This window comes from Pinus tabuliformis, chromosome 9 (genome assembly GCF_031772625.1).
Source record: "Pinus tabuliformis cultivar Carrire ecotype Pingquan chromosome 9, CPIR1, whole genome shotgun sequence".
Classification (NCBI taxonomy): Eukaryota; Viridiplantae; Streptophyta; class Pinopsida; order Pinales; family Pinaceae; genus Pinus; species Pinus tabuliformis.
In genome coordinates, this window is record NC_142307.1 from 1,854,651,777 (window position 1) to 1,854,679,725 (window position 27,949).

Consider the following 27,949-nt stretch of genomic DNA (forward strand, 5'->3'; position numbering starts at 1 on the left):
ATTATATGGTAGGTAGCAACAAATACGGCAGCAAAGAGTACGAGGACAGTGGTGTGGTGGAAAGAACGTTAGCTAGCAATGGACAGGGTGTCTATGGTCAGCAGGGGATAGAGCGCTCTGTGCAATTTGTTGTGATATTGTCGAGCGTGGAGCATGGTAGCTGACTGAGGTCGATGGTGGCAGTGTTTGCATGATGAGGAGATGTTGCAGGGTTGGTTTGGGTAGCTGGGTGGAAGGCAGTAGAGGTAGGGTCGGGGTCAAGGGGTATAAGGCGGTGCAGGCTGTGTTATGAAACCAGCTCACAGAAAGATAGAAAAGATAGATCAACGACTTAAAAATCAACGACCAACGCCCTAACAGGCTGACAGTTGGTAACAACAGATAGAATGGCAATGTGGTGACTGCTATAGGTCGTTGACGGCGTGAGAAACGAATTGTGGGGACTGTGAATTGTTGTGTGTGGGCAGTCTCAGGCTGTCAGACACTGCACCTAGTCAGCGTTGCTGTGTATGGCGGCTAACAACAGCCGCAGATAATTTCTGATTTTTTTTTGTTATTTGATTTTTATTTATTTTTAATTAATCCCCTTTTTTATTTTTTTAATATAATTTTTTCTATGCATTAATTTATTTTCTTTATTTTTTTAATAAAAAAAAATTCAATTCTTTTTTATATAAATAAGCCTTTTTATAGAATATTTTTTTATATTATTTTTTTAAATCTTTATTTTTATCCTTATTTATACTTCTTTTCTTTTCTATTTTTTTAAAGGTAATCTATATTTCTTTTTTTAATGGCCAAAGGCCTGATGGCAAAATAGAGAAACTCCAAAACTATGTAGCGAAATGCTTGAATCTTGACAGCAACAATGTGGATGAAATTTTTACGGCCAAAGGTCGGGTCAGACTATCTCTGTGCAACAGTTGAACGGCTAGAGGATTGAACAACTCCGATACCAATGTTACAAACAAAGTTCGTTCTAAACAACAATAATCTTCAAAATACTCCGAAGACAAAGACATCCATTGTAGGACAAGTAATTGTATATTGAATATTATATTAAAGAATTGATGAGATGATGTGAATGTTACAAATGAGGCCTACTTATATACCTAAGCAGGTGCCTCTTCATGAATGGTCATGTTTTTAAGACATGCATTTTCATTACTAATGACTATATAGTCAACCTTATTATGATTATTATTGTTTACATTATTTTTATTACTTTTATATGAATTATATTCATATCAGTGTCTTCCTCTTCAAAAAGATGTCCTCAAAGATTATCGCTGACAAGGCGTGTCATATGTTTCTTTGTCTTGTAACTATTTGCATCTTTCGGTATTCTTTGAGTTGTCATCTTCGTTGACACGAGATGATAAGATCCTTGGAGCGATAAATAAAATTGTCGAACAAAGAAAGGATCTGACCACCCTAAATTAATCCTCTGTGGAACTTTGCAATTACTTGATACTTGTGATGAATTGTTATTATTGCACTGAATTGTGCACACTTCAGTGTTCTTATGAACATAAATTTGTTGTTTATGTTCTAAGTGATACAAAAAGACAGACTGATTGTGATGTTTGTCCTTGTGATTTGGATGTCAATAAGGAGTTCTTCTGGTTTGACTTTCCCTTATCATGAGTGTGGCAGTTTCCTAGTTTTCTTCAGGTACTGATGTTGTTGGGTTGGCTACTAAATCATCACTTGGAATTTCCATCTTTTGAACTGCAACCTCTGAGTACGTCCTCACTTCAATTGGATTTGGATTTGTATGAACTGTGAGATTAATGGGATCTTTGTTTGTTCCCTTTTCTTCAACTTGGAATGTTACGTCTAAAGACTTTGATACTTCTTTCGTGAGTAGTTCTTCTAACTCGTTTTTTATGATTTCTTATCATCCTTAAGTTTCTTAAATTGGGTGAGTATACTTTGATTATGGTTTGTCAAACATAAGAGTTCTTTGGTTTCTGATTCATCAACCTTATTTTCAATATTTTGACTTTTAAGCTTTTCATCTTTTAAATCTCTGATTTGTTCTAATAACCTTTGATTCAGGTCTTTTAAGCGCAAATTTTCTTCTTCCTTCTCTGATAGAATCTTGTTGAATTTCTTCTCGACACATTCCTTTTCTTCTTCTAATTTTTTCTTTCTTTCCTTGGACTTCTTGACCTTCGCAAGTAATTTTTGACTATGGTCCCTTAGACGCAAAATTTCCTCATCCTCATTCTGTTAATTTTTGTTCCAGTTTTGCAAGTTTTTCCTCTCATTCTGTCATTTGCACCAGTACATCATCTTGACATTCTTTTGCATTAAATAATTTTCCACATGTTGGACAACATAATTCACAATTTTTATGAATCCATGGATATTCAATGTATGTTATACAAAATAGACATTTAGTCCAAAATAATGATTGTTGTGTGGAACTCATCTTCTGTTATTTTCTTGAATTCATCTTTCCTTATAACTTTGTAATTAAACTACTTAAAAATTCCTTTAAATTGAATTTTTTCCTTCAGTATTGAATTTTGTTTTACAATTTCTCCATTTATATTTTTGACTTGAAATCTCACCTTCGCTTTCCTATTTGGTTTCTTCTTTATAATATTTTTATAAGTTTTATATTACATAGTCTAAGAAATAGCCTTTATATTTTTTTCTATAATATGATTAACCTTTTCCTTTTAAAATATTACCTTTGTACTTTTTTCAATACTTTATCTTATATTACTAACTCATATCCTTGATAAATTATTAATCTACCTTTGGATAATATTTTGGTTGCCACTGTTTGAATTCGAATTGATTTATTACCTATAAAGTCATGTCATTTCACTGGGCAATTTTTATCAACCCTCTCTATGTATACTGATTCTATATTTTAGTTTTGATATGGATTATGTGGTAGGTAGCAACAAATACAACAGAACGGAGTAAGAGGACAATGGCATGGTGGCAGGGTGTTAGCTAGCAATGGACAGGATGTCTATGGTTAGCAGGGGATAGAGCGCTCGGTGCATTTTGTTGTGATATTGTCGAGTGTGGAGCATGGTAGCTAACTAAGGTCGATGGTGGCAGTGTTTGCATGAAGAGGTGATGTTGTTGGGTTGGTTGGGGTATCTAGGTGGAAGGCGGTAGTGGCAGGGTTGGGTCAAGGGGTAGAAGGCAATGCAGGCTGGTAGTTGGTAATGACAGTTAGAATGGCAGTGTGGCGACTACTACAAGTCGTCGACAGCATGAGAAACGAATTGCGGGGGCTGTGAATTGTTGCGTGTGGGCAATCTCAGGTTGTCGAAGACTGCGGTTAGTCGGCATTGTTCTGTATGGCAGCTAACAACAACTGCAGATAATTTCTGATTTATTTATTTTTTTGTTATTTTATTTTAATTTTTTTAATTAATCCCCTTTTTATTTTTTTTAATATAATTTTTCTATGCATTAATTTATTTACTTTATTTTTTTAATAATTTTTTTATATAAATAATCATTTTTTAGAATATTTTTTTTATATGGATTGTATAAATATAAATGATTTAACTGGTAAAAATAACAATTGAAAAGGAATATTGACTCACCCCCCCTCTGAGTATTTCCAACATTCACATCATGCTCTCATCCCCTAAAGCCCTGAGTAGTTTTACAAGAAAAATCAATAAAAGGCAAAAGGCATATGAAAAGGGTGGAAAAACAAAAGTTAGGGAACTCATGCACCATGATTGCTCCGTCTTACATTCATACACCCAAGTGTGGGCTGCCTTGATCTTAGCTACCCTTTTACTATGGCATGTCGCTTGGAGTCTTCTCCTGATGCCCCACTTCATTCCATCATCATATTACATGACACCTGCCACTTGATGGATGTACCATGGATCTATCACTCCCTAATAGGGTCCTTGGTTAACCTCCTTCTTTAACTTGGAGACACTTAAACACTTTAAAGCCCATTATGAAAGGGCATGCCACTATGAAGTGTCCATTTGGTTCCATGGTTTGTAAGCTCATTTACTCAATTACACTAATGATTTGTTGTACTCAAAGGTGAGGAGACACATTGGATCTTATACAATATTTCAAGTGGGTCTTCATCTTGGGGTTTGGTCTCCATATACAGGGTCCAAGCCCTCCAAAGGGTCATATTGGCATTTGTAGGGTGTGCGTTGAGAGCCATGGGCCTCCACTATAGCAGAGAGCAAATAGCCATGCCATGGGATCCTTTAGTACCATCCATTGCTCGCTCATGTTCCACCTATTTGATGATGATGATGCACCTGGACCACCTTGCCCAACCGACTACACACTTGCACCACACACTTGGCAGTTGATCTAGGGTCCAGATGGGTTGTGTCTCACCATGGGAGACAAAGGGAGGGCTTGCATCATTGTTCCAGCCCTTACAGATGGGATACATGCTTGATCGATCTACTTGGAGACCCATGAGGATGTTTTTGTGCCCCCACAGCCACTTGGGAGCACCACAGGTCATTTGCTTGGAGATCAAGGGGCCACCCCCTTTATCACTATATTTGGAGCCCTTCCACTCATTTTGGCACATATTGGACTCCACTAGGCCTTCCAATGGCCCTCCTAGCTATTTATCTATCATTTTGGCCCTCTTTAGAGGCTTATTTTTCATGTTATGGAGCTATCTTGGTGGGATTGTCACCAAGGAATGTTATTTTGCACATTATTTTATTATTAGGGGCATCATTAGGCTTAATTAGGCAAATCTAACACTTGAGGAACATATATATTGATGAGAGGATTGATTCATTCCTCATCATCACTTGGATTTGAATCTCTTTCTTCTTGAGAATTTGGTATAGCTATTGATGGACAAATGGGAGAGATATTGATGCATTTTGATGTTTGGATATCTTTTCTTGGTATTGGAGCTTTGATTTTGTCTCTCTTTGATGATTGGGTATATTCGCTATACTTGTAAGTGCTCTTTCATGGTTTATTTTTCTCTCTTGCATACATGATTAATGTATGCAATTTTCGCTCATAAAATCTGAAATTCTGCCCTAATTGAATGCAAAATTGTCGAAATTTTGATTTTGTGACGTATTGCATATGTTACATGTTTGGGTATGGTGAATGAATGTTCCTAGGGGTAAATTATCTCCATAATTACCTTGAAAAGTCATCAAATTGCTACAATAAGAAGTATAAATTCTTTTGGTAACCTAGTAGTTGCCTCTAAGGCCATGCAAAGTTGCCATAGGACTCCTTGATTGAGTAAAGGCACTCCAAAAATTGAAATCACATTGACTACATTCTCCCAATAGGCTAGGCACTAATCTTATCCTTGGTGATCACCTTAAAGAATATCTTTCCTCGCCTCCTCTCCTTCTTTCTAAGCCCTAACCCTAGAGGTCTCCTAGGGCATCAAGCGAAATCTTTTTGAGCCATCCATTTGAAGAGTGAGTTGGACTATACTGCATTGGGGTTTTCCCTATGCCCTCACAAAGTTTGAAGAATTTTTCATGACTAAATTTGGAATTATCCCAAGCCCTAACTCCAGCTTCGTTCTTGTCCCTAGGTTTCCTTGGTTAGTGGCTTCCTTAAGGGTCATTGCACTAAAAACTCAAGTTAATTTCAATTTCATTGACCCTCTTCTTCTCCCTTGCTTGGTCTAGATCTTTTGTTTGAAGTTTCACCTGAAACCCTAGGCCTTGCTTGACTCCACTTGGGCTTCTATGTGGTCCCGAACCTTCATAATTTCTATTTCACAAGACCACTTTAGAAACCCTCTTCCCTTAAGGATATTAGGTCTAGGGCATCCCTTACCAAGGAATATCTCTAATCCCTAGGTCTAGGTTTCCTCTTAAGCCTTTCATAGAGAGCCCTCTACCTTGCTTCTTGAGCAAGTCCTATGATTTGAGTCTCTCCTATGAATGGGCTCTTGAAATCATTATCCATCCATCATTGATCTACCATTCATAGTGATTTCCCTTATACCAGGGGACATTAATTGAGGTGACAATGGGTCTGTGTCCCATTGTTACCACTTGGTCTAGTAGTTGCCCCTTTGGAATCCCTCCTAGCACCCCTGCTAGATTGAGCGGTAACAATGACTAACTTGAAAAAGTTAAGAGGCTCTGACTCCAGATTGGTAGATCCATCTATATATCAACGGTTGATTCGTATGCTGATGTTTTTCATTAACACCAGGCCAGACATATGCTTTGTCGTGAACACCTTGACCCAGTTTCAGGTAGAACAGAAACACAAGCATTAGATTGCAGCAAAACACTTCTTGAGATATTTGTGTGGTACAGTGAACTATGGCTTGAGGTATGTTGCAAACAAGGATGTACAACTATAGGGATATATGGGTGTTGATTGGGCAAGAAGAGATGAAGACCAAGAAGAGTACCTCAAGAGTATGCTTCAATTTGGGATCTGCTATGATATTGTGGATGAGCAGGACATAGAGGTCGATTTCACTCAGCAATGCTGAAGCAGAGTACATCCCAGCTAATGATGCTTGTACCGAAGTAGTATACCTCCAAAAGTTGTTTGCAGGATTGTTCAGCAAAGAGTTGGAACTAGCAGTAATACAGTGCTATAATCAAAGTTGTGTGAAGCTTTCAGAGAACCTCGTGTTCCATGACAAGTCGATGCATATTGAGATCAAGTACCACTACATCCGTGAGATGGTGCAGAGGAGAGCAATAAGGCTCAAGTACATCTCCATTGATGAGCAGACAATTGATGTTCTGACGAAGTCGTTGTAGAGGGACAAGTTCATGTACTTCAGAGACAAGTTGAGGCTCATGGAGATCACACCTCTCATTTGTCTACAATACAGATGGACATTCTCCTGCAAGGGAGAATGGTCCAAGAGACCTAGAGGGCTCCATAGGCAGTGTTGAGTGAGTGTCGCTTGGAGGAGTACCTCGATCACACACCAGAAATGGTGGAGTGAGGTCCTGGACCCTGATCACACATTGAAAAGGTGGAGTGAGGTCTTGGACCCTGATCACACACTGGATAGGGTGTAGTGAGGTCCTGGACCCTAATCACACACTGAATAGGATGGAGTGAGGTCTTGTTTAGCATCTAGACCCAATCACCAACCAAGAAGGGGTTGAGTGAGGTCTTGGCCCAGAGTGCTCACCAAGAAAGGTGAGTGAGTGCTTGTTAGTTGAGGGTCTCAGCATTTTGGCCTAGGTAGTGGCCATGGGATTCAAGGACCGATCACTCTAGAGGAGTGAGTCCTGATATGCTAATGACATTGCCATGGGTTTGGTACCACCTCGGATATGGCCACTAGTGGATGTTGATGATAGATGATGATGCTGGTAATGATGGATAACCTTTTCTTTAGAGAAATTTGTTCAATTTGAGAACATTTATGACAGTGATTATGAATACCTCCCTAGTTAAGAGGGAGTGTTGAATTTGTAACTATGGTCAACCTCCATAATGTACATTTGGTCATTTGATGTAATTGTACTTATCATTGTAAAGCATATTTATAAATGATTGAGTCAAAGGAAAATTTATTTTGAGTCAAACTCCCATTGCGACTTTTAGAAGATAAAAATTTGAATTTTTGAAATGTATTTTTGGCTCCAAAAGTTACAAGTCGACTTCCCTTGAAGTCAAGTCGTCCCTAGCAAAGAGACACATCCATTCACCCTAGACAAACCACTATATAAACGTAGCTCGATCTCCTCATTTGGGTAATTTGCATTCCTCTCATAAGATAGTTTCTGGGCAAGTGAGCGAAGGGAAAGAAGGTTGAAGAAGGATGAAAAGGAATGATTTTTCTCTCTCCTCTCTCTCTCTCTATAGCAACTCGCACATGTGAAGTGATCTCTCTCTCTCTCTCTGGTTTGCATTTTCTTGATTCATTGTTGCAAGGGACCGAAATTTTCTGCATTACTGGGGCAATTGCTACAAGGCCAAAATTCTGGGGCAACCGGCTACTATAGGAGAGTCGAACTTCTGGAAGTGCAGGATCAAGAGAAATGTGCAAGATCAGTTTGGGTGACTTGACTTGGAGGAGAAGACCAGGTTTCACCATTGGTCTAGGTTTGTCTTTCATTGAACAAGAAGAATTTCTCTATTGAAAAGGTTGTTGGGTTTTTCCCCGTAGTGGGTTTTCCTAAGGTAAATCTTGTCTCTCTTTTGTGCATTGTGATCTCTATTGTTCTACTGTTCTTTATTATTGAATTTTTGAAGTATAATTGGTGAATGAAATATTGGAATAAGTTAAAAGAAGATCTACATCAAAAGTAATTATCAGAATTTCAAAAATATTGTGCTAACCCTAATTGCACTAGAAACTCAACTACCAAGAGGGTTGAGTTGGTCGAGACTTGGATTGCTCCCCAGGAGGGTTGAGTTCAGTGTTGCAGGAAACGTCCCCCCCCCCCCCGGATCAAAACCCCGATCCGCGATCCGTACCGATGCATGGGGGAAGCGATGTCCGAAACGCATTTCAAAAAATTGAAACGCATTTCGGGTTGACAAACACGCTTCCTAGAAATTTCAGGAAGCGTGTTCCCGAAACGCGTTTCGGACGGCACTTCAGTCGTACAAAGTGTCAAGCTTCCGCAAAAAAATTATAAAAAAAATGCAAAAAAATATAAAGATAGCAGACGCAAGTTTTGAATATAAATGCAAAAAAAATATTAAAATATATATATATATATAGCAGACGCTTCGCTTCCTAGATTTTTGGAAAATGACGCTTCCGCGTCCCCGCTTCCAAAAAACGTCCCCGTTTCGTCCCCACTTCGTGCAACATTGGTTGAGTTGCTCAGGACCTGGACGACTCCCCGGGAGGGTTGAGTGGGTGCCCATGATTATTTGATGTTGATGCAGGGGATGCTTTCCACATGTAGTGGATGGATTCATCAACACAACTGAGCTCATTCAACCTTTTCTTGGAATAGAGAAACTTTCAACAAGAGAGCATCTGAGGAAGTCATTATGAATACCTCCCTAGCTTAGCTAAGAGGAAGTGTTGGATTTTTGTAGCTAAGGTCGGTCTTCATAATTCATCTTAGCCCTCCAAATAAAAGGAAATGACAAATACGAATTATATTTCAAAAGAAAGAAAATTTTGAATTTTGAATTTTGAATTTTACCTCCAAATGTAAAGTCGGTCCCAATTTGTTTAAGCCAGTCTAGCCCAAGGGACGTGTCCATTCAAGCTCCTCTGAACACTATATAAATACCATTAGACCTCCTCCATTAGGAAGAATTCGAATAAAAAAAAGGACTAGTCTGAGGCATGATCTGAGGTAGAAAGAGGACGAAATCTAAGGCAAGAGGAAAAAATTTGAGGCAGAGCTAGAAGGACGAATCTGAACAGACCAAAATTTTCAGGAGACCGAATTGGTCTCTGTTTGACCAGGTTTGACCTAGGTTTGGATATTGTTCAGTTTGACTTTGTTTCTGATTGGGAAATCAGATTGTATCTCTTCTTGAAATGGACAAATTCTCTAAGAAAAGGTTGCTAGGTTTTTCACCCAGTTTGGGGTTTTCCCAGGGTAATTTTTGTGTCTCTTTTGTTTGGCTATCTCTATTGTCATTTTTGTTTTATTGTTGAAGATTTTCTTGTATAATTGCTTAATGATGAATGTGACATAAGTTAATCTAAAGAAGAAATCATTGGAAGTAATTATCAGTTACAAAAATCATGAAAAATTAAAACATGCCACAAAAGAGGGTATGACCACCTTTGACTAGGAATATCTCCTTGATGCCTTCACCTTTTGACAAAATTTCCACATGGCACACCAAGTACACATGTTCCTAACAATGTTGAGCCTTTGTTGACTTTTGACCCCTCAAGATCTTGTGCATTGCAATCCATGAACCACCTCAAGAAATGTGAAATGTTGTGAATTGTGAGACTGCCATGTTGAGAACTGAAAATATACCAAGGTCAAAGAATGTATACAGACTCGATGACACATGACCATGTGGATAGAACATAGTTGCACTCAATACATGGGTTGGACTAGCCATACAAATAGCGATCACCCCTATAAAGCTAGTGGATCCTCTAAATAAAGTGTCCCATCAGGTCCATCCTAAACCCTCCAATCCTATATAGAACGAAAGGACCTAGGAGTGGAGTCTAAGAGGATCGTAGATGGCTGACCATAACAGACCTAGGATACCACAATATATAACATCACATAGACTACATAGCTTTGCCTTGTATTCTCTTGGCTTACAATTGTACTGCCCAAAAAGAAAAATGGCTATAGGTACCTCAGCTGGAATGAGAGTTAACAGATCCTAGATCAGGCTCGCTGATTTGGAACAATACTTGTAGGAGCATAAAGGTTGTCTAGGGTCATTATTTTATAGAAGTTCAAAATGGGACTTCTGCACTTTCCTAGGATGATTCCTGGCAACAGCTAGAGACATAATATGGGAATCAATCTCTCTCAAAAGTCAAGGACCATTTCCTCTCCACAAACTGGAACCTAGTCCACCAATATTGGGAGAAAAACCAAAGGATAAACCCAAGGGAATGGACGGTGTGGAAGACTCAAGACAAATGGCCACCCTTCACTTGTCAAATGGCCGTGGATCTCTTGGCAAAAGAAAACAAATAAGATTTAATAATGAGGAAGAATTCCTTAGATGGGGTCAAAAAGGAGAAGGGACATTTTCAATTAAGGAAGCAGGGCATAACTCTTTAGAAAAAGGAAAATATGGAAACAATATGGAACCCTACGATGAGGCCAAAAATATCCACTTCCCTTTGGCTTCTAACTAGAATGAACACATTATGGGATATAATTCAAAAAATAGGACTTAAGGGACCATCAATTTGTGAAATTTGTAAACTGGAACAGGAATAACTAGAGAATCTATTCAATTGGTGCCATCAAGCAAACCTCTTGTGGGATAGAGGGGAAAGAACCTTCATGTAGTTAGATCACAGAAGGAATGACATCTTAGAAACCATAAGAGATGGAGGTATTCTCCCTCTAATAGTTTGATGTCCATCAAAATTTTGGCACATATTTCCTAGATTCCTCCTCGGGGGGATTTTGAAAGAAATGAACAAATGCATATTTAAAGAAAGGAGGCATGGGGAACAATTATGGAAGGAAATATGCCAACATATCAGAGAATCAATCCAATCCTCTTCTTGGCCAAAAGACAACAAAAAGATGTAATCCTTGGGAGCCAAAAGTTCTAGTCAGTTGGGACATAGACTTAAGAAGCTTTGGAGAAAGAACATCTCCCTCCCCTCAAACACGATTTCCAGAAGTTTGGTCTCTGCCACCTCGGGATTTTATCAAACTCATTTTTGATGGAGATTCAAAGCACTATCCTAGATTAGTAGGTGCAGGAAGAGTATTCAAAGATTACTCCAGAAAAATTATAAGACTATATGCAAAATTCCCTAGAACTGACAAAAACAATTCAGAGGAATTAACATCTCTGGAAAATGGGCTGCATATTACCATGACCCAATGATACAAAGGGTTCAGTGTGCTTAAAAGATTGCTATTAGAAAAAAATGACAAGTAGTTGGAAGTTGACATTAGAATGGGAGTCCATACATCAAATCATCAACCAAATACATGTGATTATACCTCTCCATGTTAAGCACAAAGAAAATCATCTCAATAATAGACTAGCCAATGAGGGTGTGACCTTTAAGGTCTAAGACTTATTGTCTTGTTGACCACTACGTGTCAACTACCCATAGCAGTACACCCCCTTTTCTTCGCAAAAGGGATAGCGCTTGATTGACGTGTCCGTGCCATTCGACAGTCATCATCGACCTGATCATGTTATGTTGTAAACCCAGTCTGCATGTGTAAATTGTAAATAATCTTAGCAAATCTGAGTCATGTATGTAAATTGCCTAGGTGGACCTAATTTTCTAGTGATAATCTATGTTCCGGAAGGTTTTTTGTCTCACCAATCCATGATCGGCAGAGTTTTCCTTCAGCCTAACCCCAAAGCCGGAGTGAATTTTGTCATTAGAATCTTAGGGGAATCCTAATGCGTTAATCTGCTAGATTATATTTGGTCGCAAACTGGGTGGTCTATGAGGGTCTATGTCAAATGGGTTTTCCCTCTTGAGATGTAAAATTGTAAAAGTCATGATGTAAAGTGTCTTGAGGGTTAGAAAATGTTTTAATCCCCTCATAAGTCTTAAGTCCTAGGTCCTAGGTGATTTTTCCAATGGCTAAGTTCGAGGATCCAAAAATAAAAAAATAAAATAAAAAACAATAAAAAATAAAAGATATAAATAATAATAAAAAAAATAAAAATAACTAAAAAATAAAAAATAATAATAATAAATTTAAAAATAAAATAAAATTTAAAAAATAAATTAAAAAATAAATAAAAATTTGAAAAATAAAATAAAATAATAAAAAATAATAAGTCAAATTTTTGAGTAAATAGACGCAGAATTTTAATTTTTTAATATATTAAAATGCATTTAAAAATTCGACGAATGAGATTAAAAGGGATTTTGATCCTCATCGACGGTCGAGATCATTTTGACATGGATCACTTGAACTAGCCATTGGGAATTTTTCCTTTAAATAGGGTGTTAGGGGTCATTTGAGATCAGATTCGATCTTAGAGTCTGGTGCTAAAGAAAGCTCTCTTGTAGTCATTTTTTGTGCAATAAAGAAAGACTTTGGGTATGAAAATCTTGCTGATGTTACTCTTCTGGAAATGCTGTAAGACGTTTTATTTTTTTGCATAATTTTATTTTCAGCCATTGATAATAGCTTGATGAAAATTGATTTAGGCACAGGTATCTTGTCTGATCTCTGGGGTTTGAATGATAGTTTAATTTCTGAAACATAATGGCAGGTATCTCCATTTGATCTGAATTTCACTGTTGTTTTCTCCCTCTATGTTAATGGTTGATTTTAAGTTGTGCAAGAAATCCTTTTTATTAGATCACTGGGCGTTCGGGGAAGTTCTCGGCTGAACCAGCCAACTCCCAGATCGCATTTTCTGAAAGAGCCCAACCAATTTTGATCCCGGGCTTATCATTTGAAATTTTTTTTATGAATGCATGAAGGGTTTTCTGAAGCACCTCGCATTAAGTTTAAAATTCTGAAGATATTTCTGTGGCATCACTCTAAATCTGGGTATTTTAGAGCCTGCATTTTGTGAATATTATAATAATTTAGTTAGGGTTTTAAGGTTTCATTATTAATTTTGTTTCTTGCACATTTTACTTCTGCGTTTTTGTTTTTTTGCAGGTTGCAGGTACAGATTTTGAAAAATTCCAGGGTTTCCATCAGGCAATCTGGAGCAGGAAGGATTTAAAATTTCAATCAAGTTTCTAGGATACAGGTCTGCTACATGCGTTTTCATTTTTCATTGTTGCCTGGGGTTTCATAAAAATAAAAAAAACCAAAGTACATGTGTGAAATCTTTTTTCTGGAATTCGAATATTCTTCTAAGGGTTTCAAGATTGTTTTTATTGTTCTGGCAGATTTAGAAATTTTTTCTTGCTGCTGTAGCCACTACCCACGCCATTTCGCTGCCATAGCCCTTTGCCTTCAGCCATCTCCTTTCCGTTCCTACGCAGCTCCCTATGATTGCCCTCATCCACGCCCACTTGCAAAAAACATTGAAATCCCGCTGCCTTTTTTCTCTAGCCGCATTCTCCTTTGCAGCCCTTCCACGTGCTATCCTATTGCATTCTCTCTGAATCCGCAGCCATTTCATCACCTTTCTCTGCATTTTCAAACCTGCAAGCACACATTGATTTTCCTATCCGTCGAGCAGCATTCAACTTCTCGTAGCCAGCTCTCGGCCTCTAGCGTTGCCCCTTCATCTGTCATTGCTGCTTCCCATCCATTACGTTCTCTGTTTGCTGCTCCAAACCTATATCACGTTGCTGTCAATCCTCCAGCAAACCCGCAGGTCGAAAACCCTCCACGCAAGTTCCCGTTCTGCTCCAGGACCTGCAAAACAAATTCATCTACTTCTCTTCCTGCGGTTTTCAAACCTACTAGCAGCATCAAACCTTTCACACTGTCTATATATCGTTGCTGATCATTGTCAAAATCCTATATATGGCAGCACATTGATCCACTCCTTTCTCACGCTATTGCAGTCTCCTCCAGCCACGTTGTTCCAGCACCTGTTAAAAAAAAAAAACAAAACGTGTTGTTTCTCCACACTAAAACTTGCAAACCCAACGCTGCCATTCCATTCTCCTTTGTTGTTCCACGCAATTTTTTTTGTTTCTGCATTCAATACACAGCCAGCTCCATCGTTCCAGCAAATTTTTCACTCTTCCAGACGTTGTCTTTCTCCTACTTGAAGCCCTCATCTATCTGCTGCAATCCTGTCAAACGCAGCTCCTCGCACCTGCAAACAATCACCCAGTTCCTCACGTATTTCTCCTCTACTGTCAACCTGCACCAACAACAAACAAAGCAGATTCAATTTTTGTTATAATGAGGTAGGGTGATGCTTATGGTAAGTCGTTGGTAAGTATTTTTTATTAGATTTCATTTAAATTAGAGTTAGTTTTTTTTTCTTCTATTTAGAATTTTGTTTAACTTTTGTTTAGTTTTAGGGTAACATATGCATATATATATATATGTTTTGTTAACTTTAAATTTAGAACTTCATAAAAAATAAATAAAAATAAAAATAGAATTGGTTTAGAATTAGATTATTTTTAGTTTTAGATTTTAAAGTTAATTAGATTTGATTTTACTTTTTTTTTAGTTTAGAATTTAATTAGCTTTGTTTATTTTAAGTTTCAGTTTCATTTAATTTAGATTTAAACTTTTGTTTATTTTGGTTTTGATTTGTGATTGATAGAATTTAGAATTAGATTTTAATATTTTTTAAGTTTTATTTGCTTTAGTTTTACTTAGGATAGTTTTTTTTCATTCATGAAAAATAAAAAATTTCATAAAAACAAAAAAGTTAAAAAAAGTTAGTTTTTTTTTAGGACTTATTTAGATTTCGATTTAGATTTAATTTTTAAAAGTTTGATTTCAAAAAAAAAAAAGGCATAAAAAGTTTTTCTTTTTTACTTTAGATTATTAGATATTAGATTTAATTTAGTTTTATTTCATTTTTAGCTAGAAAATCTTTAAAAAATACATAAAAATCATAAATTTTGAAAAAAAAATATTGAGTTTCATTTTTTAGTTTAGCTGTTAGTCTTACTTTATAAAAATAAAAAAATAAAAAATTCTCAAAAAAGCATAAAAAATAATCTTTAGCCTTTTTATTTTGTTCAATAGTTTAGATTTTTTTAGATTTAAGTTATTTTTACTTAGACTCTAGTTTTTGCTTGGCTTATTTTTGTTTTACTTGAAAAGAAAAATAAATAAAAAATAAATAAAAATAAAAATAAAAAACTTGGAAATATTTTGCCAGCGTCAATGTTGGCTCAAGGATTTGTCATGTTTGCAATATATCTTTTCCGCTGAGCCTAAAATTTTGATGTCGAATTAATATTTATCATTTTTTATGTGGTTAAACATGCTCAAATGTTCATTTGAAGATTAGCTATAAGAAAGTGATAACTGGTTAGCATTTAAAATTACATGGGTATTTAAAGCATTTAATCTTTCGTATTTTAATTGCTAGAATATCGTTGAGCCATTGAGCATTTATCGATTATCTCGCATTTGGTAAAAGTTAACCTTTGTTTGAGTTATTTGATCGTAAATGATTGTTAATGAGTTCATATTTCTGCAAACATTTGATAAATAATCATTCAGTGATTAACTCCATAAGGCACTGGTCCATTAACTTAATAAAATCAAATAAGTGCTTGTTTTCCCTCGTGTCCCCCAGCCCAACTAGTACACAGTTGGTCATCCATTGTCCCATAGGGTCTACCCCCCTTAGCCACAGGAGACAGGCTTAAATGGAGAGACCGGAGATCAGGGTGATAGCCCCCGGTCTGAGCGTTGTCGTGACAATCTGTGCGACAACAAGTCTCATGCCTGACATGTCTCAAAGTAATTAAAGGGATAGTTGTATGAATATTCAGAGATCAGACATGACACCCTTGGATGGGGTGATAGGGATGCGACCACATAGCTTAAGGCAATGATGCAGTGGTGTGGGAATGTGACAATGCACAGAAAGAGAGAGAAACAATGCCACATTCTGCATTTCACATGCAAAATGTGCAAATATGGAAATGGAGATAAGGGAAGAACAGCTTAAAACTAAGCTCTGCACTCCTCCTCATTAGAGCCAGCAATGCAGGAATGCAGGTACTCAGCCTTGGGAGGAAAGAGCAACAAGACTCCACACATTCCACATGTCGAAAAGAGAAAGAACACTCTCCTCAGCTCCACACTACACACTGGATGTAGCAATGAGGGAATGTGGGAACACAGCCATTGGGGTAAATAGTAACAAGATTCTCTACATTCGACATGTAGAATGCAGAAATGTGGAAATGTAGAAAAGGAAAGAAAAATAACCTTTATTATCTTCCTATTATTGTATCCAGAATCCAGATCGTATAAGCTCGATAGATATATTGATATTATGATCAAATCTGTTATTATTGAAGAACAACAAAGGCAGAATCTTCAGAGGTTTGAGAGACAGCATGACAAGAATGTACTTTCTTGTATACTAATTAATATGAGTAGCTAAATTACCAAAGAAAAAGTTACATGAGTTCACAAGTGCACAAGTGCATTACTTAATATAGAAATATATAGCTTATCAATCCCCTTATAGTTAGAATTGGACCTTGTAATGAACAAGTACAATTTTCTAACAGCTACAGGTGTACTATTACTGAGTTTTGCATGGCTCTAAATTGTATTGCTAGCGAAATTTTTCTATATTACTAAAAAGATCTAAAGCCTAGCTGCTTGAGTTATTTGTCAAAAGAAATATATATAAATAAAGTCACGATCCCCTGGGCTGGCTGCCTCTGCTGTGTTCCCTGCTCAATGTCCCTACCAGGTTAGGTGTTGTAATAAGTGGCAATGATTTTACACTGGGTACCATCCATGAAATGTGGGGAACTCCTCAAGTGTTTTCACTCAAGGGTTTCTTTGACTAGAAACAAAATAGATTCATGAGAAAATAATATGCCATTATGTTTTATGCACTTACACATCTTTTCAAACATAGAGCTACAACAGTAATTATTGAAGTGTATCTGTCCCTCTGAAATATCATATACCAATATGGCTTTCTGATATTTAACTCATTTTACCTGGGTGCATTTACAGACGATGGGGCTTGAAATACAGGAAAACTAATCTTGTATTAATATCCATTAATGATAAAGAGATAGCATATAAATATTACTGAAAACCAACTTTCTTAAAAGACCATCATCTCAAAAGTAACAACATGGTGAAGAATAACCACAATATTAACAATGGAAACAAAACCAACCCAAATTGATCACAAAGTCAACAACAATGACCAGATTAAAAAAGCAGAGACAAAGAACACCTAAGAGGCATACCGATCGTAAAGTAATTTTGAGGCTGACAGGTGATGCTTTCTTCATTGACTGAATGCTTGACTTTAGCCATTGATCAGCGACATATTTAGCTTCAAGCTCCTATTACAGTATAAAACAACAAAAGCCCAAAACAATAAGAAATACTAAGCGATGGGGTTCTTATATCAATTACACTTTATAAATATGCCAGCAGGTACAGAGGCTTGAAGGCAGAAAACAGCAAACAATAAGTACAGAAGCTGAATAAAAGATTTTAAAAAGTTAGAAACATCTTAAACATTCAACTCTCCAGAATAGCAAATGTAGCTTGAGAATAACATTTCTTAACAAGATTTATCAAAAATGTTGGATAGAAAGCATGAACAGTTTAAGACCAAGAGAAACGATGATCTTGTGGAGTTTAAGACCAAGTGTAATCAAAAAGAGAAACAAAAGATATTGTGATCCCCCACACGCTTTTTACTAACCTGCCAAAACCAGAGAATGGTATATCCATAGTCGATTAGACTACATAAGCCTACATTCATTCCTTCTTGAGTTTGATAAAGAAACACAAGTTATTTGTTGATCTATCATTTTCCCAATAATTCTATGCAATCTGACATGACATTTGAGAGATTATCCCTAGACAACAGGGGCAATCCATAGTACATACATTTTCCTAGGGCATCCATTTAAAATCTATGCCTAGTGTCTAGTATCTAGGAACTAGGCATCGTGGTTCAAGCATAAAAAAGTTAAAAGTAAAACAGAATATTGTGCCAATGACTCCGGTAGGTTATTACCTTAATGCAGTGTCTCAAACGATAATGTGGTGAAATGCCAGGTTTGGATGTCTCTGGATATTATCACTTTGGCACCGACAGTTTGTCAATTCTATTTTACAAGTACTATTGTTAATGAATTCTAGGACAAGGACCATAAACCCATTTTTTATAACCTGTTAATACGAACAGTTCACAATGAAATGTCACTCTTGTCTCTATTCAAAACAAGCTAATTTTAGATTTCTCTTTAAAATATATGCCTAGTGTCAACTTTGAGAAAATCCAGGATCTAGGATTCGTGGTTCATGCATAAAAAACTAAAAAGTAAAACATAATATTGTTCCCATGACTCTTGTAGGTTTTTCCTTTAATGCGGTGTCTCAAACAATCCCTAGCACTTTCTTCTAAGGTCAAGGAAAACAACATCCTAACCACATCCTCCTCTTGGATCAACCTCGCACCCACAGCCCAATATAACTCATGCATGTGTTTTCAGCTGTAACTACATCAGTGCCATTGAATTTAGGCAACCACTCCATACTTATCAGGCAATCTGTGAGGAGCATCAGGGAAGCTACTCACATCCAATGACTTGAGTGCAGCAATGAGCCATGGTTTGGCCATGGTCCCAGAGGTGAATGTATCACAAAATGGACTCCTGACCAAGAGAGTTTTTGGAACTTGAGAAGATGTGGAACTATCAGTAGTTATCTTGACTCTTGTGGGTAGCTCTTTTCTTTCTTGGAGCTATGGTATCATCAAACGAACTACTAGGGGAAATATAGGGTCAGATTTTGGAGTTGCCGGGAGAGAATCTATGTTGTCATTTATAAGTTATTCTCTCCTAAATTTAATGAAGCTTATTCTTCAAGTTATCAGGTGGTTGACTCAAATCCTCCCCAACAATGACTCCAAAGATGTTGCCTCAAAATTTAGCAGGCCTTATGAGAGGCCTCACAAGGCAAAGACCAGACCTTGTTGCAACAATGAGGTGGACTACCATTGTCGCCTTAGCAATCCACCTCCTCTTTAGTGGAATTGCACCACAAGGGAGGCTTCCCAGTATTTACCCTAAGGATATTCTAAGTTAGATGGCTCAATGTGATATAAATGAAAGGCTAAGTAAAGATACTTCATCATTGGACAAGGACACAATTATTTTGTATAGGAGTAGTGTATCATACACTAAACCCTAAAAGAGGCACATGTGACCTAGGGTTCCAAGATATATATCAACAAAGGCTAAGTAACTATACTTCATCACTGGACAAGGACACAATCATTTTGTATAGGAGTTGTGTATCATACACTAAACCCTAAAAGAGGCACATGTGGCCTAGGGTTCCAAGATATGGATCAACAAAGGAATAGCTAAGCATCCAAGCACCAAAGAAAAGGTTTGCAATTGATTTAATCAACAAAAGGAGAAGGATAACATTCAAATTAAGCCCTAAGTTGAAGCCCTAACTAAGGTTAGGGTTTTCCTAGGGCACAAATCGCTTAGGGAGGATGACATCAGCCCTACTAAGGAAAATTCAACCATGCAAGGTGCCAGATTTTAAGTGCAGAGGATCAACAAAGATGAATTCAAGCTAATTAAGCCTCAACTAATTTGGCCCTATAATCTAGCCCTAGTGAGTTACCTTGAAGGACTTTATAAAAAAAGAGGGAAATTTTGAATTTTTTTGTGATTTTTTATCAACAAAATGATTCCCAGTGCATTTTCCTACTTGGGTGATAGAGTCCTTAGGGCTAAATTTAAGAGAATATGAATTAATGATTGGAGTAAGGGGAGAAACCCTAGTTTTCACTTGATAAACCTTAACTATCTCTTTTGTGAGGGGAGAAATTAAATACAGGAAGCTCTCTAGGAGATCCCCTATGGAATTAAAGGAAAATATATTAAACATGCTATAATTAAGCAAGATTTCCCATAAATAATATGCATTTAGACCAATGTGTCATTTATTGTTATCTGCAATTTATCACGGAGTGTCCAAAATTTTAATTATTGGCAATATCGGGGAAATTATCGGGAAAGTTAAAGGAAAAAAAAATTAATCATTTTTTTCAATTTTTTAAACTTCTAAAGCAACATCAACATCAAACAAACACATTGTCACATAAATATGAAGATAAAACTACTATATAAAATGTATTGTTGAAATTTCTATGTATTACACGTTAGAAATTTTATCTGTATTCTCTGGTTTATCTCACCTACTTGTTTAATTACTAACAAGTTATTTAACCATATAAACGCTGAAATAAACACAATACAGTCTCAACCATCTACAGATCAACAGCTGAAAGAAATAGACAAACACACAAGGGACATCGTTATTTTTGGACAATCGTCCCTGAAAAAATGCAACTTGGGAAAATGATCTGAAAATCACTTGTGAGTGATCTCAGTTAATTAATTAATGAATGTAGGTATTACAGACTCATGTGCTGGTGTGTGTCTATGATATCTTAGGCAACAGATCGATAAGATGGCAAAATACACAGACACTGGAAAACAGTAAGAGAAACACAGTAAGCAAATACAAAACACAGCAATTTAATAAGGAGTTCACCCAATTCTCCTAAGCTACATCTCCGGTCCAGCTTTCAGTGGTGGCCTTCTTTATTGTGTCTTTAAGGCAGAGTTTTTACAATGAGGAGCTCAATTTGAGTCTCCTGGAACAGATGATGCTTAATAGGGCGGTTCTTGGATTCCCCAAGCCACTAGAGTGCATAGACTCCCCCTTGCTAAGTCTCAACCTCAACTGGTCTAAATGGGATGAGCCCAATTTGGTACTCAGTTCCCGACAGATATCCTCTCAGGGATTGCTTGAACCTCTCAAGCCTGGTTCTGTCTGCTCGATGCTGCCTTGACTCTGCAGGTCAACTCGGCTCTTTGTTTTCTATTTCCTCTGTCTCATTGTCTCCTTGTTTCTCACTGTCCTCCGTGTCTGTTCTCTGTCTGTTCATGGCTTAAAGCCAATCCGTCACTTTATCTTCCGCCTCTTCGAATCGCCTGTTGTTGTCCGCTTGGAGTTCCCTACCTCTGCATCATCGCTGTTGTGTAACGTCTCACAGGGAGGTGGCCACTTGTCCTCTCACGAACTGAGTGCCAGCTTTCCTCGACGGTTCGTTATTTCCACTACTTCGTGAAATGATTCATCCACCAACTCAGTGGTCCAATCAGACTTCAAACTTTTATGCGTTGTGGCTTATTTCTCCCTCCGAATCCGGTTTCCCATCGGGCGCAACCTCCGCCGTTAGATCTGGGGCCTCCAAATCCTACGATTATCGCTCTTATCGCGCGGTTGACTTGCTCGAACATTAGCCTGCGATGAGAGGTGGTTTTCTCTCTCATCCGCCGGACATGTGTCAATCAACGTATGGAATCGCTCGTTCCCCTGCCAAATCCGCTTACCACCGGAAACACCTCCAATATTCCGTCGGTTTTGGGGCGCAGGACCCACCTTTTAGTTTAGCGCTTTTCCCATGGTTTTCGGGTTTCCTTGTGACCAAGCGCTCGGGGCTATTCCATTTCGAGGGGTTTTGCCCAACAATGCGCGATTAGCGCTTGCCTCCATTTTCTAATCCTGACTTCCTAACTACCAGTTTGCGCCACTGCGCGGTCTCCATGGGCCTCAGTCAGCGCGCTTTGACCGAGGTCCTCGTTGTTCCTTGTTGGCTACAAACTGCCACTGTCCAGAGGTCCTTCCTGATATCTCATTGTTCACAAGTTTTTGAAGTATGTCATGATTTGATACAGTCATAGAACTCTGATAATTTTTCATGGATCCAATTCGAATCACGGCCTTCCCATTGAAAAAGCTTTTGGACCACCAAAAGTTGGTTTTCAAGCATCAACTAAGTGAGGATACAATTGTCTCACTTGTCCAATCTCTATCCATTTTGCACTACTCGGCTTTGAACCCTTGAGCCCAACTCTGAGGTACTCAACATCTCCCCTGCGCGTCGTCCTCACTTTCCTATCCAGAAATGTGTCTTGCTGCAATTCATTAAGATATTCAGGTAGCAGGTCATCAATAGAAGGCAATTGACTTTATTCTTCAGGATCCTCAATGAGTGAAGGTTCAAACAATCTCAAGAAATCTGCATTCATGACTGAGTAGATGTGCATGTAAGCTGGTAGATCAAGGCGAAAAGCATTCTCACCAATTTTCTCAAGTATCCTGAAAGGTCCATACCTAATGGGCTTTAGCTTTTAACCTTCACCTTACATTATGTCCTTGCTGATATACAACCAGACTTGGTCACCAACTTGGAAACTATGCTCCATCTTATGCTTGTCATGCCTTGCCTTGTATTTGGCTTGGCTCTTTTTCAGTTGTTCCTGTACTGCCTGATGGATCTCTTGGATTTGTTCAATGAACCTAGTTGCCCTGTCCACATCACTGTGTCCCTCAACTGTGGTGTCTTTACGAAAGACAAAATCCAAAGGAGACCTTGGCGTGAAACCAAAACAGTTCTCAAAAGGATATCTCTGTGTAGAAGAATGTTTTGCTCGGTTGTAAGCATGCTGCACATAACACAAATGTTCATCCCAAAGCTTAGGATGCTTACTGCAATATCCCCTAAGTAACTGGATCACTGTCCGGTTAACTACTTCTGTCTGGCCATCGGTTTGTGGATGAAAAGTTGTGCTTTTCTTCAATTTGGTGTCCATCAGTTCCCACAGACTCAACCAAAACTTCCCCACAAATCAGGTGTCTTGATCAGATGCAATGGAAGTGGGTAATCCAAAATGAACCCATACATGTTGAAAGAACAATTTTGCAGTTTGTTCAGCTGTAATTTGTTTATTACAAGGTATCAAAATACACATTTTGCTGAACCTATCCACAACAACATACAGATAATCATGACCTTTCCTAGATTTAGGCAGTCCTCCAACAAAATCCATGGAAACACTTTCCCAAGGGTGAAAAGGAACTGGTAATGGAGTGTACAAAGCCTAGTTTTCTATTGCTAGGCTTGCCTTTAGCACACATAGTACACCCTCTTACATATCTAGAAACTGTCTCGTTCATTTTTGGCCAATAACAAAATCTTTGCAGCTGTGCAATTGTTTTACTTACCCCAAAGTGACCTGATATTAGAGAAGTGTGTGCTTCTCGAATTATCTTTACTCTTTCAATTTGTGGAATGCATAGCTTCCCATAATGATATAACAGTTGGTCCTTTACATGATAATCCAATTCTTCTACTCGTTTGCCTTGACATAAAGTTGCATATACATCTTTAAAGTCTATATCTTGAGCATATCGTTCAATGTAGCTCTCATGTAACACAGAATTATACTTAAGTATAGTAAATGCATATATAATGGGTCTAGATAACATATCTGCAACTTTATTTTGTATGCCCTTTTTATATCTGATGACTAAATGAAACTGTTGTAGAAAACCCATCCATTTATAGTGTTTTGATTGCTGCAACTTAGTCTAGGAGTGTAGATATTGAAGTGGTTGATGATCAGTATGTATTACTGTCTCTTTGCCCATTAAGTAATGTTTCCACTTTTTCACACTCTGTACTAATGCATACAATTCTTTATCATATGTAGGATAGTTAACTACTGCAGAATTAAATGTCTCAGAATGATAACATATGGGTTTACCGTGTTGTGTCAACACTGCTCCCATGGCATAGTCACTGGCATCTGTTTGGATCTCAAATGGTCTTTGAAGATCAGGCAGTGCTAGTACTGGTGCTGTACTAATCTTTTCTTTCAAGGTGTCGAAGGCTTTCTACTGTTTGCCTCCCCATTGAAACACCTTGTTCAACCCTATTAAAGCATGTAAAAGAGCCGCAATTAAGGAAAAGTTAGAAATGAACTTTCTCCAATATTATGCTGCTCCTAAGAAGCTCCTAACTTCTGTAGCAGATTTGGGTTTAGGCCAGTTTATAATGACTGCCACCTTAGAGGGATCTATCTTCAATTCACCATTCCCTACTATATGACCCAAATAATTCAGAGATGTTTTGCCAAATTCACATTTTGAGAGTTTAACATAAAGTTTTTCTCTTTTCAAAACATCTAGTGTCTGCTTAACATGCTTTAAATGTTCTTCCCATGTTTTGCTAAATATCAGAATGTCATCCAGATATACAATAACAAAATCATCAAGAAAAGGTCTGAGTACATCATTCATTAATCTCATGAAAGTAGCAGGAGAATTAGTTAAGCCAAAAGGCATAACCAGCCACTCATACAATCCCTACTTTGTCTTAAAAGCAATCTTCCATGCATCTTGCTCTGCAACTCTGCCCTGATGATATCCACTATGCAAGTCTAACTTGGAAAAATAAATAGCTCCTTTTAATTGATCTAACAGATCATCTATGCGAGGAAGGGAATAACGATTTTTCATTGTTATCTTATTCAGTGCTCAGTAATCAATGCACATTCTCCACGAGCCATCTTTCTTTCTCACCAAAACGATTGGTGACCCACATGGTGATGTGCTAGGTCTGATGAACCCCTTCTCGAGCAACCCCTGCACCTGCTACCTGATTTCTGCATTCTCTAAAGCGGACAACCTGTACATTCCAATGTTAGGCAATGGAGCATCTTGCTGCAAATTAATTTCATGCACTATTTCCTTTTTGGGTGGGCAAACCTTTAGATTCTTGAAACAAGATATCATACTCTGAAACAACTTTTTCTAAATCAGCTTGTTGTTTAGCATCACAACCCTCAAATACATTGGTTTTATCAGGTTTCTTTTCCTTTACAACCATCAGTAAGAATTGTTTGCATGAATTTATCATTCTTTTCATCTGCCCTGAGTTTATGAGAGTATAATTATTTTGAGCTTATGAGCTCTTACAAAGTATTCGATTCCATCTTTAATGAGTTGATATTTGTTCTCAGCTCTATAGAAAATAGCTTTCCTATCATACAAGTAAGGACTTCCTAAGACAATTCCACATATATCCAAAGGAATTATGTCTAACTCAACCTCATCTACAAATGCTGACCCAAAAGAAAACTTGAGTTTGCATTGTCTAGTCACTTGTAGTTATGCTTTATCATTTAACCATCCTAATGGGTATGGTTTCTTGTGAGGTGTAGTCGGTAATCCCAACTTCTTCACAATTGCTTCAGAAATTAAATTTACTTGTGAGCCACTATCAAACAAAGTATCAATCTTTTGATGTTTGGAAATAACTCGAATATGGAAAAGCTCATGTCTTTTTCTCTCATTTTCTTCATCAATAGTAGATTGTGCAGAATTACTAGTAGATGCTTCAGAATTCTTACCTTTTATACCTGTGGCTGTAATAGTTGTTTCATCTCCTAAGTCTGACCCCAAATCTTTCTGAATAGCTGCAACAGTCTTCTTCTTCTTGCCCTCGAACTTCTTAGGTCTCAGCTCCAGATGCAAAATCCAACAGTGCTCATCATCATGCCCATCCTTCTTACAGTGAGTGCATGAAGCCTTGCTTTTCTGTGCAGTGTTGGCCTTCCTTGCTTTCCATTTCTGTTTTCTTTTCTCCTTATTCTTGCTTGCAGTCGATTGGGATGATCCCCCAACTTCTGGACTTCCATTCTTTCCTCTAGCTTCCAGATGAGTAGCTTGTACAGATACCTCATCTATACTAGTGGGATTAAACATGAGAATAGTGTGTCTCATGTAGCTGTGTAGACCACCAATGTACTTCAACAGAGTTTTAGGTGAGTCTAGTGAGATTCCTAGAATCAATGCTCTCTTTCTAAATTCTTGGGTGTAACCCTGTACACTTTGCCCTTTCAACTGTCGAAGAGTTTGCCAGCTCATCATGGCTTGCTGCATGTAGGCCAATGGATAGAACTGCTTTTTGATTGCAAAAACAAATTCACTCCAGACAGAAATAGTCTTACCATGTCTCTTCATGTCAGCTTGGGTCCTCCAAGGCGTAGGCTTGCCAGCTGAATCTTGCTCTTGTCTGAATCAATACTCTGCACTCTGCAATAAACATCAATTTGTCTAATCCAATTTTCCAGCTTTTCTGCATTCAACTCTCCATCATATATTGGTAAATCAAATTTAACATCTAGTTTAATCAAAGATGTCTTCTTTTTATGTTCAGGGCTATTAGGAGGTGTGAGAAAGCTTTCTTCTTTCCCTTTGCCTTTTGAGTGGTCATGAAGGAGAGACTCATCTTCTCCTTTATCTTGTTTGGAGCCTGATGAATCTTCATCCTTGTGTTTTCTAAAGTCCTTATACATTTCCTCTACCATGGACCTTATGGCTAGGAAACTATCTATGAATTGAGGGTCTGGCCCCACAGAACCTTCCTCTGACATTGTCTTCTAAGGATAGACTCTCCCAATTTCAGGATTAGTTTCGACCAACTCTCCTTCTCCTAATTTGAGCTTTGATCTAGTTAGCATTCAACAGCTAAATCCAGCACAAGCTTGTCTAACCTTAACAGCCTAAAGCTCTGATACCACTTGATCTGAAAATCACTTGTGAGTGATCTCAGTTAATTAATTAATGAATGTAGGTATTACAGACTCATGTGCTGGTGTGTGTCTATGTTATCTTAGGCAACGGATCGATAAGATTGCAAAATACACAGACACTAGAAAACAGTAAGAGAAACACAGTAAGCAATACAAAACACAACAATTTAATAAGGAGTTCACCCAATTCTCCTGAGCTATGTCTCCGATCCAGCTTTCAGTGGTGGCCTTCTTTATTGTGTCTTTAAGGCAGAGTTTTTACAATGAGGAGCTCAATCTGAGTCTCCTGGAACAGATGATGCTTAGTAGGGTGGTTCTTAGATTCCCCAAGCCACTAGAGTGCACAGACTCCCCCTTGCTAAGTCTCGACCTCAACTGGTCTAAATGGAATGAGTCCAATTTGGTACTCAATTCCTGACAGATATCCTCTAAGGGATTGCTTGAACCTCTCAAGCCTGGTTCTCTCTGATCGATGTTGCCTTGACTCTGCAGGTCAACTCGGCTCTCTGTTCTCTATTTCCTCTGTCTCATTGTCTCCTTGTTTCTCACTGTCCTCCGTGTCTGTTCTCTGTCTGTTCATGGCTTAAAGCCAATCCGTCTCATGATTGTTCGCTTTCTCTTCCGCCTCTTCGGATCGCCTGCTGTTGTCCGCTTGCAGTTCCCTGCCTCTGCATCATCGTCGTTGTGTAACGTTCACAGGGAGGTGGCCACTTGTCCTCTCACGAACTAAGCGCCAGCTTTCCTCGATAGTTCGTTATTTCGGTTACTTCGTGAAATGATTCATCCGCCAACTCAGCGGTCCAATTGGATTTCAAACTTTCATGCGTCGTGGCTTATTTCTCCCTCCGAATCTGGTTTCCCATCGGGCACAACCTCTGTCGTTAGCTCTGGGGCCTCCCGATCCTACGGTTATCGCGCGGTTGACTTGCTCGAACGTTAGCCCACAATGAGAGGCGGTTTTCTCTCACATTCGCCGAACACGCACCAATCAACGTATGGAATTGCTCGTTCCCCTGCCAAATCCGCTTATCGCCCGAAACGCCTCCGATATTTTGCCGGTTTTGGGGGCGTGGGACCCACCTTTCAGTTTAGTGCTTTTCCCACGGTTTTCAGGTTTCCTTATGACCGAGTGCTCGAGGCTATTCCATTTCGAGGGGTTTTGCCCAGCGATGCGCGATTAGCGCTTGCCTCCGTTTTCTCATCCGGACTTCCTAATTGCTAGTTTGTGCCACTGCGCGGTCTCCATGGGCCTCGGTC

The 27,949-nt window shown here is 38.1% G+C and overlaps 1 protein-coding gene across 1 annotated transcript in view; it reads right to left on the reverse strand.

The window, feature by feature from the left end:
• LOC149156263 (3-hydroxyisobutyryl-CoA hydrolase 1-like) overlaps positions 1–27,949 on the reverse strand; it is a 349,800-nt gene that overhangs the window by 99,027 nt on the left and 222,824 nt on the right. Inside the window, exon 12 of the mRNA XM_089438049.1 lies at positions 17,453–17,551. Coding sequence (XP_089294175.1) covers positions 17,453–17,551 — 99 coding nt within the window. The remainder of the gene's footprint in view (positions 1–17,452; positions 17,552–27,949) is intronic.